The 14339-nt window shown below is 40.3% G+C and overlaps 1 protein-coding gene across 3 annotated transcripts in view; it reads left to right on the top strand.

Moving 5' to 3' along the window:
* fras1 (Fraser extracellular matrix complex subunit 1) overlaps positions 1-14339 on the top strand; it is a 446760-nt gene that overhangs the window by 177638 nt on the left and 254783 nt on the right. For all 3 annotated transcript variants that reach the window (XM_059646148.1, XM_059646150.1, XM_059646159.1), the window contains exons 5-6: positions 14-173; positions 3658-3791. In XM_059646148.1, the coding sequence (XP_059502131.1) occupies positions 14-173; positions 3658-3791 (294 nt within the window). The remainder of the gene's footprint in view (positions 1-13; positions 174-3657; positions 3792-14339) is intronic.

Consider the following 14339-nt stretch of genomic DNA (forward strand, 5'->3'; position numbering starts at 1 on the left):
TTAATGTTCGCAGCATGAGACAGAGTGGATGACCTCAAGATGTACTATTTGCTCCTGCAACGATAAGAAAGTTGAATGTGGTCCAAAATATTGTCCCTCCGTTATTTGTGGCAGAGGGGAAATTGAGTACACTCCACACAGAGACTGCTGTCCAAAATGTGTCAAGACTGGAGGTAAGCCAGCAAATTTTATTGCTTTTATGCATCTATTAGAGATTGAATGTCATGTAGAAGCAAAGAAACTGTATGCAGGAACAAAGTAAGAAGTAATGTATAAAACCATGTTGTCAAGTTTGTTTTGCAGTTTATTTTGTTTTTGGATGTTAACTTAAGAATATTGGAAAAAAATGCAGATTACATAAAGAATCATTGAATGTTTTCATGATAATTTCTTAAAACAACCAGAGTGCAGGCTAATTTAAACCTAGTTTTGACCAACAAAATTGGATTAATTACTGAGCTCCTAGTGAAAGTGTCTCAGGGGAGCAGTGACCTGAATATTTTGAATTTTACATACAGTTTAAGAGAGAGAAGTGTGGGTCCAAGACGACTTCTTAATCAAAACAAAGGCAATTTTGAGGTCATGAAAGCAGGGTTAGTGAACGTGAACTGGCAGTTAGGTGCTAGAGTTGCACTGGCAAACATTTAGTAGGATATTCCAGATAGTGCAGATAAATTCCAGCAAATATGAAAAATTGTAAGGGCTGACTAGTCATCCATGGTCAACTAAAAATGTCAAAAATAGTATCAAACACAAAAAAGGAACATAATTGTGCAAAGAGGGATGCCAGGCCAGAAGATTGGACAGAATATTAAAAAGAGCAAAGAATTAGTAAAATTTGAATGAAGAATGAAAATTTAGATTGTTAGAGAAATTTAGCTAAAAAATAACGGAATAGAAATATTTTATATTCTTCGAAAGAAAGAGTTTACAATATAAGTGTTAAGTCAATAGAAAATGAAGCTGGGGAATTACTCGTAGAGAGTAAAGAGATGACAGGTGAATTGAACAGATAATTTCCGTTGGTCTTCACGAGAGAGGATACAAGTAACAACCCAGAAGTAGCTGTAAATCAGGAATTGAAAATGAGGGATTAACTCAAGAAAATACAATATCCAGGGAGTAGAAGGGAAGTAATACTTGACAAACTGTTACAAGTTGATAAGTGCTTGGGTCCTGATCCGAAGGTCTTAAGAGTGGTAGTTCTGTGTTACTTCTGGTTTTCCAAAACACATTAGATTTGGGGAACATTGCTTTAACTTGGAAAATAGGTAATGTAATTCTTTTATTCAAAAAAGGAGATAAGCAGAAAGCAGGAATCTCCAAGCTAAAATAGTATCAGAGATAATGGGAACTGCAGATGCTGGAGAATTCCAAGATAATAAAATGTGAGGCTGGATGAACACAGCAGGCCAAGCAGCATCTCAGGAGCACTTAACATCTGTCATAAGGAAAATGTTAGAAGCCATTCGTAAAGACGTTATAATTGGGCCCTGATGAGTTTAAAGTTAACAGGTAGAACCAACATGATTTTGCAGAAGGGACATAATGATTAACTAATTTATTGGAGTGTGTTGAAGAATAACTTGTGCTGTGGACAATGGGGAACCAGTAGATGTATTGTACTTCATTTCCATAAGGCAGTTAATAAAGTGCCACATCTAAGGTTATTGCAGAAACTAAAAGATCATGGTGTGGTGGGTAACATATTGGCATAGATAGTAGATTAGCTGGTGAACAAGAAACAGAGAATAGGAATAAATGGGTCTTTTTCAGGCTGTAGAATGTCTTGAATGATGTGCCACAGGAGTTGGTGCTGATGCCTCAACTATTTGCATCCACATCATTTACATAAACTAGAGGGACTGAAAGTGTGGTGATAAAATTTGCTGATGACACAAGAATAGATAAGAAAGTGATGTGAAGAGGATGTAAGAAGCCTATAAAGAGATAAAGATGGGTTAAGATAGTGGGCAAAGAGCTAACAAATGGGGTATCATGTAGGAAAGTGTGAAATTGTCTATTTTGGCAGGACAGATACAAAAAAAAAGCATATTACAGAAATGGTGAGATATTACAGAGCCTGGATACAGAGAGATGAGTGTTCTCATGTATAGATCACTGCTTAGAATCCAGGGATGATAAGTAATTATGAAAGTTAATAGAATATGATGTTTTATTGCCAGTGAAATTTAATCCAAGAGTAAGAAAGTTATGCTTCACTGGTCACTGTACTTACAGAAAGATGTTAATACACTGGCAGTAGTTCAGAGAAGATGTACTATACCTGGAATGAGTGAATTGCCTTGTGAGTGAAGCCTAGACAAGCGAAGCCTGAATTCTCTGGAGTTTGGAAGAGTCAGTGGTGATTTTATTGAAATAGAAGATCCTGAGGGGAATTAACTGGGTGGATGTGGAAAGGTGTTTCCCTGTGTGGGAGGATCTAGAGTTAGGTGGGTCACAATTTAAAAATAAGTGATTGCCAATTTAAGACAGAGAACCTTTTTTTAATGAAGATTGAGTGTCTTTGGAATTCCCATGTTCAAAAGGCAGTGGATGCAAATTTTTAAAATAATCTGAAGGCAGAGATAGCCAGATTCTTGATTACCAAGGGAATGACAGATAACTAGGGATATGCAGGAATGTAGAGGTTAAAATCCAATCAACCATGGATTTATTGAATTGAGGAGCAAAGTCAAAGGGCCGAGTGGTCTATTGTTACTTGCATGTAAGTTTGTAAAAATGAAGAATCATGTGAAGGATTCATGTATGAAAATTATTCTAGAATAGAAACTTTGAGATCCACAATAGGATTTTTAAAAATAATTCATTGAGGTTTTGGTCTGCACTGGCCTGGCCAATGTTATTGCCCCTCCTTAATTGTACTTGAGCAGGTGAAGGTAAGCTGCCTTTCTGAATGGCTTGAGTCAAGTTAGTGTAGGAACATACACAATGCTGTTAGGGTGGGAGTTTCAGGATTTTGATCCAATAACACTAAACGGCAGAAAATGTATTTCTAAGTCAAGATGGTGAGTGGCTCAAGAGGGCACCTTGCAGGTGATGGCACTGCAAGTATCTGATGTCAGATGGTAGCAGTCGTGCTTTAGAAAATGCTGTCTGAGAAACTTGCTTTTTTTTTAGCTTTAACAGTCCCCTTGTCTGATTTCATAGCAGTTTTTCTCTGAGTTAAATGATAATCAATTCAAACCACACTTGGAATTTGAGCATATAACCCAGAGAAATAGTCTGACATCTCAGTGCTGTATTAGGGAATGCTGCATTGTTGGATCTACCACCTTTTGATTGTAATATCAAACCCTGTATTCTCAGTCAGACAGACATAAACGATCCCACGGTACAAGTGAGAGAAGATTAACCAGTTACATAACAAGCATTCATTCCTCAGTGATCGCCATGAATTTATATTTGCATCTGCATTCATCCATTGCACACGAGTGGCCATAGAATTGTTTGTGAAATTCTATTCAGATGTCTAAGAAATAGGATGTTATTCAACAGCAATTCTTTCCTTTTTCAGATTTATATATGAAAGAAATAAAAGCTAATGATGCATGTCAAAATTTCAGGCCAGCAACAACTTTCGCACCTTATTTTCCCATGCTGCTTATCTTTTGCATCAATTGTTTCTATGAACAGAATCATGCCTTTTTGAGGGAAGAATGTATAGGGATGGTGAAGACTGGAAGTTAACCAACTGTTCAAAGTGTGTCTGCAGTAATGGTGAGGTGGAATGCTACATTGCAGAGTGCCAGCCCTTGTACTGTAAGAAGGTATGTGGCTTGTTAGTATACTGTACTTAAACTAAAAAGTGCAAAGTCATCATCAGTTATTCATCCCGAGACAGATTTCAAACTTTACACATGTCCATTTCTTGCCTGCAAAACATTTATTTGTAAACATAGAACTTGCATATTTCTTGGGATGCTTTTTATTGCAGGACCGGGACTGCAATTATCAATTGCAAATTGATTTTGTGGCCCACGTGAAGCATGGTAATGGTAGAATCTGCCCAGATGCCAACCTGTTGATGAGCTTGGCATATTATGTAGCCATTTTTCCACAATTCCCACAATGCAATCTAATGCCCATTTGGACCCTGGAGCCTACCTGTGATGTTTGAATGAGATCTCAACCTGAAAATGATTGGGCCTTGGCTTTGACTTAGGAAGACAGTATTCTGAATTTTTATCGTCAGTTAAGGATCTGAGTCAAGGCATTTACTAACTTTGCCAACTTAAACACATGATTTCCTCTTACTCTTGCCATATTTTTGCTTCTTAGAGACGTTGAGAAGGGGTAGGGTGGTTTGCACAATGTATGGGTCTGTGACTTCCCTGAACAGGTCTATAGCAGTGATAGAAGCCTGAGGTGAGGTACTGAGGTGAGTCAATAAAAAAGCCTGTCTTCGTTCTCTGGGACATAGGTTCAGCTTTCCACATTAATTTGTTACACCCCAGCTAACCTTCATCTTCCACCTCTCCAACCGGCCCAGTCCTCCTTAATGTTTCCTTTATATCCTTGATAGCAACTCTCCAAGTGTCCACAATGTATTGATTTCAGGAACCATGTAATAGCCTTTGGAATGAAGATTTTAGATAAAATTTCTAACAACCACAGAAAAACAGAAGTGTTTCAGTGCATTCTTGTAAAACAGTCAAACACAGCCTTTTTATTACATTGATGAAATAAGCCACAGTCCATTTAAACAATAAAATGAAACCCCCTTTAGTGGTTATTTTATTGTGAAAAGCATCGAACATTTTGTTTCAAAACGAAATAAAAAAAAGACAATTCTTTAACACCTGTTAGTACTCAGTCCTCCAACCAACTGGAAAACAACCATATCTAAGGGTTTCATTAGCTTTTGAAGCTCAGCCACATATTCATAATGAGATCAGCTGTTAAAATAAACTCATTAAAATAATCCAGTGCTATTTCAAGTAATGGAGATGACTGATTACTGATTTTGTTTTCTCTCTATTTAGCAGCCGGTAAACTGTTAGTGAAAGGGTTGGAGCAGATACCTTTACACAGCCATTAGGAGTTTGTGTGGTAGTTTATTTTGTGGGACCATTCTCGTATTTATGACCAATCCACTTCTATTTTTCTAATCCCTGAATCCATTCCTAATGTTTTTGGGACAAGAAAATCTGGCCATAGGTTTCTGCTCCAACCACTGTGGGCATATGCCAACGCCTGTCTTTTATTCTGAACATGTTCTATTTATAGCTATTTCACAGTCATTCTGCTCAGAGATGTTGTTACACACTTCTGAAGCAGGCAGGAATTAAACTCAGGCCCTCTGCATTAGAGATAGGGACACTACCACCATGGTACAAGCACAGTACTTGTTCAATTTGTATCATTCTTTGTTCTGTTTTCTGTTAACTTTTCAATTTCCTAATCACTGAATTGCTTCAGTACTCTGCAAAGTTATAACCTCTGGGGCTGAAGCTTACAAGGTAATTTATGGAAAGAAATTGCATTAAAATGTCATGTGTATTATCTGCTTGGTTTTATCAGACAGGAATTTGGCTCGATGCAGTAAGAGGACATCTGAAAATGACTCCATAGTGGTTCTAATTGGCATGGAACATTGAATGATTTCACTGTATCTAACAGATTTTAAACAGGCAATCAAAAAAGATTAGTCTTAAAAGCAACTCAAAAAACTTACAGCAGGGAGTTTCTTGAATCATGTGTGCTTCTATTCACCCTGTACAGCCAACCTGTTTTGTAAAAGGGAAATGCTTTCATTTTGCCGTTCAGTTCTGAGTAAATTTGTAATATCAGCTTTATTTTGCTGTTAGATTTTTAAAAAGCCTATAACTGTGTTTGCCAGCCATGTTTTCATTATTAATCTCTCGTGTACAAAATTATCAACATACTCTTGAAAACTGAACAACTTGCGTTGTAGTGGTGATAATGGGAACTGCAGATGCTGGAGAATCCAAAATAACAAAGTGTTGAGCTGGATGAACACAGCAGGCCAAGCAGCATCTCAGGAGCACAAAAGCTGATGTTTCAGGCCTAGACCCTTCATTAGAGACCTCTCTGATGAAGGGTCTAGGCCCAAAATGTCAGCTTTAGTGCTCCTGAGATGCTGCTTGGCCTGCTGTGTTCATCCAGCTCCACACCTTGTTAACTTGCGTTGTAGTCTTCACTTGCAGAACATGGCATCTGAGTTGTGTTTAGCATGATGGTAGCTAGGGGATACTGAATAACAATGCACAAGTTGTTAGGATGGGGTGAAAGTAAGTTGGAAGAGTAGGAGGGTTTTTGTTGAGAAGATTGGAGATGACAAGGCGGTGGACTGAGGTATTGAGTTTGAAGAGTTAAGGCCAAGTAGCTAAACAATAGCTCCTAAAGCCTGAGTGTCAAGAGTGGGAAAAAGAATTCTGTGACCAGGGACAATTAATTATAGGTATAGTAGTTGGATGAAATGATGGAAATAGGGAGAAATGATGTCATGGAATGAGTAGGACTGGGTTTGACACTCATTCTCTGATCTTTCTCCAACAGTTTGAAGTTCTTCTGCTTCCACTTGGACATTTGCTCTGATCATGGAATGTTGCTGCTCATTTACTCTTCCTAAACCACAACCCAGCACACAATTGCATACTGATTGGCCTAGATAAAGTGTAGATCATTGCTAATTAAGTTAAAGGATTGATGATCAGTCTCTAATTGTGTCCTAAGAGTGAAGAGTATTGATGTCACTTCGTAAAATCTCCTGATTGGTTCATTATATTGTCAATTTGGATGAGCCTTTCACTTCACTATGGTTTGTTAGTTGTTTCCGTTTGACTTCTTGATAATTTGAAATGTTCTTTTCTATTCTGTTTGAGAACTGGGGGCATATGGACTTAGAACTCAATGATTCATGATGTTGAGCTTATCCTTAATTCTCATGTAACTAGTGAAGTTTCCACTAAATTAGGCCATGATTTATCATGAAGATTTGTTGATCTTAGGGCCATTTGCAATATACTTTTCATTTATATGTTGTGTTTGAAAGTCTGAAACTGTTTTTATTCCCCTGTTTTTGAAAGACAAAGGATACAGTGTAAAAAAAAGTTGCTTATGACTTCAAAGCCATTTAAAGTGAATGCAGATCAGAAAATACTGATCCAAACAGATGGCTACACAAAGTATGTTAAAAGAATGAAGTAGTGAAGTATTTTTAGATCGATATCCTGAGTGATGAAAATCTAAAGAAATAGACAATTTAAAAACTTTACAAAATTAACTGTCAAATATTAATGTAGCATCATCAGTCATGGCACAATCCGAAAGTGCATTTATTTGTCAAGTGAGAATAAGCAGAGTCACATCATATTAAAGTGCTAAAATATTAATTAGTTGCAGTTGAGCAGAATAATATCATTAATCAATGAACAAACTTTGTGGAATGAGTGTTAAATCAAGCCAATCATGAAATGTTGATTTCCCTACAAATCCTACACACTGTTCCTGCTCTGCATTCATGGTGAAAGGTGTAAATGTAGATGTGGTGCCAGTCAAGGGTGCTGCTTTGACGTGATGCTGCCAAGCTTCTGAAGTGTTGATGGAACTGCTCTCTCTCATCAGGCAGTTGGAAGTATTTCATCACATTTCCGTGGAGATGGTGGACATGCTTTGGGAAATCAAGGGGAGAGTTGCTCCTGCAGGAATCCCAACATGTGGCATGCTTTTGCAACCACAGTATTATAATAGCTAGTCTGATTCATTTTCTGGTCAGTGATACCCCCAGGATATTGATAGAGTGGGATTCAGTGATGGTGATACCATTGAATGTCAACAGGTGATGAGTAGATTCTCTCTTGTTGGACATGGTCATTGCCTAGCAGTTGTGTGGCTCAAAGATTACTTGTTAGCCCAAGCCTGGATATTATCTGTGTCTTGCTACATTTGGATTGTTTCTGTATCTGAAGAGTCATGATTCGTGCGGAACCTAACTCCATCAATTTCAAATATTTTGATGCTGACCTTATGATGGAGGGAAATTCATTCCGGGAGCAACTGAAGATAGTTGGATTGAGGACACTATCCTGAAGAAATCTTACAATGGTGTCCTTTGCCTGAGATGACTGCCTCTCAACACTCATCAACTTTTGTGAGAGATATGACACTTCCCAGTGGAGAGTTTGCCTCCCAATTCCCACTGACTGTACTTGAGCTCAGGATCCTTGATGCCACACCTATTGAATTGCAGCCGTGATTTTGAGAGCTGTTACTGTCACCTCACCTCTGAAGTCCAACTATTTTGTCCAAGTTTGAACCAAGGCTGTAAAGAGGTCAGGAGCTGAGCTGCCTTGAAGAACCCAAATGAGCATCAGTGTGCACATTATTCCTGAGCACCTGCTGTTTGGTAGCACTATTGATGACTCAGTTCCAACACTTGATTTATGATTTAAGGTCCACGGTATTGCAGTAATTGGCAGGGTTGTATTTTTCTGCACAGGGCATAACTAGGCAATTTTCTAAATGGTCAGGTAGATATAAATGTTGTAGCTGGAATGTAACTGGAACAGCTTGGCTAGGGGTGAGGAAAGCTCTGGAGTGCAATTATTTGTACTGTTTCTCGAGTATTGTCCAGGATGTACAGTTTTTGCCACGACCAATATCTTCAGCCATTTCTTGATGTCATGTGGAGTGAATCAAATTAACTGGAGACTGGCAACAGTGAAGCTATGGATTCTGGAGGAGGCAGAGATGGATCATCAATTCAGCACTATTGCAAATCCATCAGCCTTGATTCTTGCACTGGTGTATTGTGGACTTTGCCATCATTGAGGATTGAAATGTATGGGAGGCCTCCTCTTCCAGTGAGTTGTTTAATTGTCACCACTACTCACAGTTGGACCCTCTGTCTACCACTTACACTGTTTGGCATGCAGATAAGCCTGTTTTATAGCTTGACTTCATTTTTAGGTATGCTTGGTGCAGCGCTCCAGAACTTCTTGCTGAAGCAGGACTGATAGATAGACTGGAGAGTTGGGCAGATAAATGGCAGATGGAGTTCAATCCGGGCAAATGCGAGGTGATGCATTTTGGAAGATCTAATTCAAGGGCGACGTCTGCAGTAAATGGAAAAGTCCTAGGGAAAATTGATGAACAGAGAGATCTGGGTGTTCAGGTCCATTGTTCCCTGAAGGTGGCAACGCAGGTCAATAGGGTGGTCAAGAAGGCATACGGCATGCTTTCCTTCATCAGACAGGGCATTGAGTACAAGAGTTGGCAGGTCATGTTACAGTTGTATAAGACTTTGGTTCGGCCACGTACACTTCTGGTCGCCACATAACCAAAAGGATGTGGACTCTTTGGAGAGGGTGCACAGGAGGTTCACTAGGATGTTGCCTGGTATGGAGGATGCTAGCTATGAAGAGAGGTTGAGTAGATTAGGATTATTTTCATTAGAAAGACGGAGATTGAGGGGGGACCTGATTGAGGTCTACAAAATCATGAGGGGTATAGACAGGGCGGATAGCAAGAAGCTTTTTCCCCCAGAGTGGGGGACTCAATTACTAGAGGTCATGAGTTCAAAGTGAGAGGAGGAAAGTTTAAGGGAGATACGCTTGGAAAGTTCTTTACACAGAGGGTGGTGGGTGCCTGGAACACGTTGCCAGCAGAAATGGTAGATGCAGACAAGTTAGCATCTTTTAAGATATATCTGGACAGGTACATGGATGGGCGGGGAGCAAATGGACACAGACCCTTAGAAAATAGATGACAGGTTAGACAGAGGATCTCGATCGGCGCAGGCTTGGAAGGCTGAAGGGCCTGTTCCTGTGCTGTAATTTTATTTGTTCTTTGTTGATCACCAAGCGTGATGGTCTGGTAGAGTGGAGGATATGCCAGGCAATGATATTGTAGATTGAGTTTGCTGCTACTCATGGGTGCTCAGTCGTGAGTTGCAGGCATTCTCAATCTGAAGACCGGACATGAACTCCACAAGGACTCTGTTGATCATTACTGTTGAGGGTAGATAATCTGCAGCAGGCAGTTGGTGACAATGAGGTTAAGAATATTTTTCCTTTTTTTTCTCCTCACAGTGTGCTAATGAGTCAATTTAGCAGTTATGTCAGTTAAGAGTGATGCTTTGCTGTATGAACTCAGGCGATCTGGGTGGCTTGTAGACAGTGAAGTTTGAAAATGATGACTAGAGAAATCTAGTAAAAAGTCTGCATTGTTAAAATGTTGAATTGAGGTTTCAATGACAGAAGGAGAGGTAGGGATAAAAGTGGGTGATGTTTTGGAATCAGAAGAACATGGCATCCATGAATGAACACGATAGCAAAAGGGAAGCTGGGCTCACAGTCAAACAATGTATCTAGAGTTTGTAATTCAGTTCAATTTGGCATGGTAGCGTGACGTTCAAGGTCTTTTTTAAGAGTGCTGAAGTTGATGGTTTCATTTTAGCTGAGAGTAAGCCAGACAGAATGATGTTCACCTAACTGATGAGACTTGGGCTTAGGTTCTGGATTCCATCACATTGTCTTGGGATATGTAAATATATGGCTGATATGACACGAATAAATTTGTTCTGCATAATACAGTATAGCATATTTTTTACATTAGCCAGGGCTGTATTGATTGATTTAAGAACCTTGCAAATGAAAACATATCTTTGTTGAAGCTGCTTAAAAAAGTAATAAGCTTTCCGTTTCAAAGTTACATCCAAGTGCTGCACTTCAGTATTTCTTGGACCTACAATATATTTACGAATGTTCAATTATTGATGCTTTTATGTTAGTCTTTCCTGAACCCTTTTAAAATAAAATTATTCTATTTGGAAATGAAGTCTTTCTTAATAAGGGCATATGTTTATATTTCATTTGAACAATTTACCTTGCAGAGTTCCTAGTTATAAGACCTCCGCAACCCCAGTGTTGTCAAGATTACTTGTAAGTTGGTTACAATTCTGGAAAATGAAAGAAAGAAGGAGCAGCTTCACCATGCAGGAATGAGTTGCAGTACTACTAATGGTGGCTGTATGAGCCAGGTTATCCTGCTGTTTCACTAAATGACAATGCTGCTGTTGTAACAGCAAGAAAAGTTGTTCAAGTTGAAGTGGCAAAAAAACCGATTCTGTCTGGGAAAAGGAAAGCAGGACAGTTTTCCGAAGAAAAATTTCCACACAAGTGCACATTCACGTAGAAAGTACGAGCCAGTAAGTCAGATGAGGAATGTGATGGGATACTCTCCCCACCTGCCTCGATTATTGTACAGCTCCAAAAACACTCAAGAAGCTCAACACCACCTAATACAAAGTGGCCCACTCGATTGGCACTACAAAGAATCACCCCGTCCCACCGGCATACAGTAGCAGCAATGTGCCCCATCTACAAGATGCAATGCAGACTGTAGTGATTGTAATGAAGTCCGCCAGGTGGACCTCATAGAATGAGGTAGGAGCTCTGATAGGAGCTGTTAACCTGGTTCAATCAGTGAGCCCTGGCTGAATGATATTAACAGGAGGGTTAGATTTGTTTTTTTGGAATCCCTTCAGTGTGGAAACAGGCCCTTCGGCCCAACAAATCCACACCGACACTCGGAACATCCCACCCAGACCCATCCCCTTCTAAACCTCCTAATCTACACATCCCTGAACACATTGGCAATTTAAAATGAGCAATCCTACTAACCTGCGCATCTTTGGACTGCAGGAGAAAACCGGAGTACCCGGAGGAAACCCGCACAGACATGGAGAATGTGCAAACTCCACGCAGAGGGTGAAATCAAACCCCGGTCTCTGGTGCTATGAGGCAGCAGTGCTGACCACTGAACCACTGTGCCACCCACGAGTTCTATTCATTCTGAGAGCTAACTGAGTGGGTCAGGTACTATGCATGACTAAATAAAGTGTACCCTGGTGATGGGTTACCAGCCCCTGTGGGGTTATTTCACAAACATTCACCAATAGTCCTCAGACAGCACCTTCCAAACATGTGACACTACCATCTAAAAGGACAAGGGCAACAGATACATGGCAACACCATCATCTGCAAGTTCTCCTCCAAACCGCTCACCATCCTGACTTGGAACTATTCACTTGCTGGGTCAATTCTGGCGCTCCTTAATAGCATTGTGCAATAGCAAACTGCTGTAGCTATTCGAAAAGGCAGCTCACCACCATCATCTTCAGGGCAATTAAGCAGAGGCAATAAATATTGGCTCAGTTGGCAATGCTCCCAACCACTGAATGAATTCAGGAAAATTGTATTCTAGTTTACACAAACAACATGAACTAACCATATTATGACTTCCTTACATGTACTCCTAATTCTGCAAAGTGACTGTAAGACTGGTGGCAGTACAAATTCAATGTAATCTGCAAGGTCGGCAAGATTCATGGAGTTTCTTTTTAACATTGTCGTACGCACAGAAAGCACTCGAGGTTCAGGTAGAATTTTCTGAAATTTAATCAGCCAGAAACAAATGTAAATTAATTGTGAGATCCTTCATGGTTACACATTTTTATCCATATTAAACTGTGATTTATTTCAACTGTCCCATTTTTAAATAACAGTGATATTAGTTCAGATAGTGTGTCAGCACAAAAACATGGAATGTTGAGTCTAGTTCAAACTGAAAGATTTTCTGCATGGTGAATTTCCTGTTCCGAGCAGGAGTGAAGTGGAGATACAGATCAAACTTCCATAGGGATTCTCAAGCTCATCCATTGTGATTGGTAGAAGTTACAACCGATGTTAATTCCAGAGTGGCGAGCAGGAAAAAGGCACAAGACTTATTGCGCTGGAATTGTCAAGGGTATTCCACTTCATATTGACACCCAGACTTCATTGGCCTTTTTGCTGTGTACTGTCCAGCTAGAACAGGCATATGGTAGAGGCTGCCCTGTGAAGTTTGGGCATGGCTGTGATCACGCTCTCGGATCAAAGTCACCTAGGGAAGTTTTGAGGTTGAGATGCAGGGGCTGTAATAACTAGATCAGCACTGTCTGAAATATTTCTCGTGCAGTCCAGTGAAGCACTCCTGATTCTCCTGGCCTACAAAAGTATCCTTTGTCCTTAACCTTCATTTCTGTTACAACAAGTTTTAAGACCATAAGACATAGGAGTGAAAGTAAGGCCATTCGGCCCATCGAGTCCTCTCCGCCATTTAATCATGGCTGATGGGCAGTTCAAATCCACTTCCCTGCACACTCCCCGTAGCCCTTGATTCCTTGAGAAATCAAGAATTTATGGATCTCTGCCTTGAAGACATTTAACGTTCCGCCCTCCACGGCACTCCGTGGCAATGAATTCCACAGGCCCAGCACACTCTGGCTGAAGAAATGTCTCCTCATTTCCATTCTAAATTTACCTCCTCTAATTCTAAAGCTGTGCCCACAGGCCCTAGTCTCCCCGCCTAACGGAAACAACTTCCCAGCGTCCACCCTTTCTAAGCCATACGTTATCTTGTAAGTTTCTATTCGATCTCCCCTCAACCGTCTAAACTCTAATGAATACGATCCCAGGATCCTCAGCCATTCATCGTACATTAAACCTACCATTCCAGGGATCATCCATGTGAATCTCCGCTGGACACGCTCCAGCGCCAGTGTGTCTTTCCTGAGGTGTGGGCCCCAAAATTGGACACAGTATTCTAAATGGGGCCTAACTAGAATTTTATAAAGTCTCAGAAGCACATCACTGCTTTTATATTCCAACCCTCTTGAGATAAACAACAACATTACATTTGCTTTCTTAATCACGGACTCAACCTGCAAGTTAATCTTTAGAGAATCCTGGACCAACACTCCCAGATCCCTTTGTACTTCTGCTTTATGAATTTTCTCACCGTTTAGAAAATAGTCCATGCTTGTATTCTTCTTTTCCAAAGTGCAAAACCTCGCATTTTCTCATGTTGAATTTCATCAGCCATTTCCTGGACCACTCTCCCAAGCTGTCTAAATCTTTCTGCAGCCTCCCCACCTCCTCAGTACTACCTGCCTGTCCACCTATCTTCATATCATGGGCAAACTTTGCCAGAATGCCCCCAGTCCCTTCATCCAGATCATTAATATATAAAGTGAACAGCTGCAGCCCCAACACTGAACCCTGCGGGACACCACATGTCACCGGTTGCCATTCCGAAAAAGAGCCTTTTATCCCAACTTTCTGCCTTCTGTCAGACAGCCAATTGTCAATCCGAGCCAATAGCTCACCTTGAACACCATGGGCCCTCATCTTATTCAGCAGCCTCCCGTGAGGCACCTAATCGAAGGCCTTTTGGAAGTCTAAATAGATAACATGCACTGGATTTCCCTGGTCTCACCTACTTGTTATCTCTTCAAAGAATTCTAACAGGTT

Source organism: Stegostoma tigrinum, chromosome 1, assembly GCF_030684315.1.
Source record: "Stegostoma tigrinum isolate sSteTig4 chromosome 1, sSteTig4.hap1, whole genome shotgun sequence".
Taxonomy (NCBI): domain Eukaryota; kingdom Metazoa; phylum Chordata; class Chondrichthyes; order Orectolobiformes; family Stegostomatidae; genus Stegostoma; species Stegostoma tigrinum.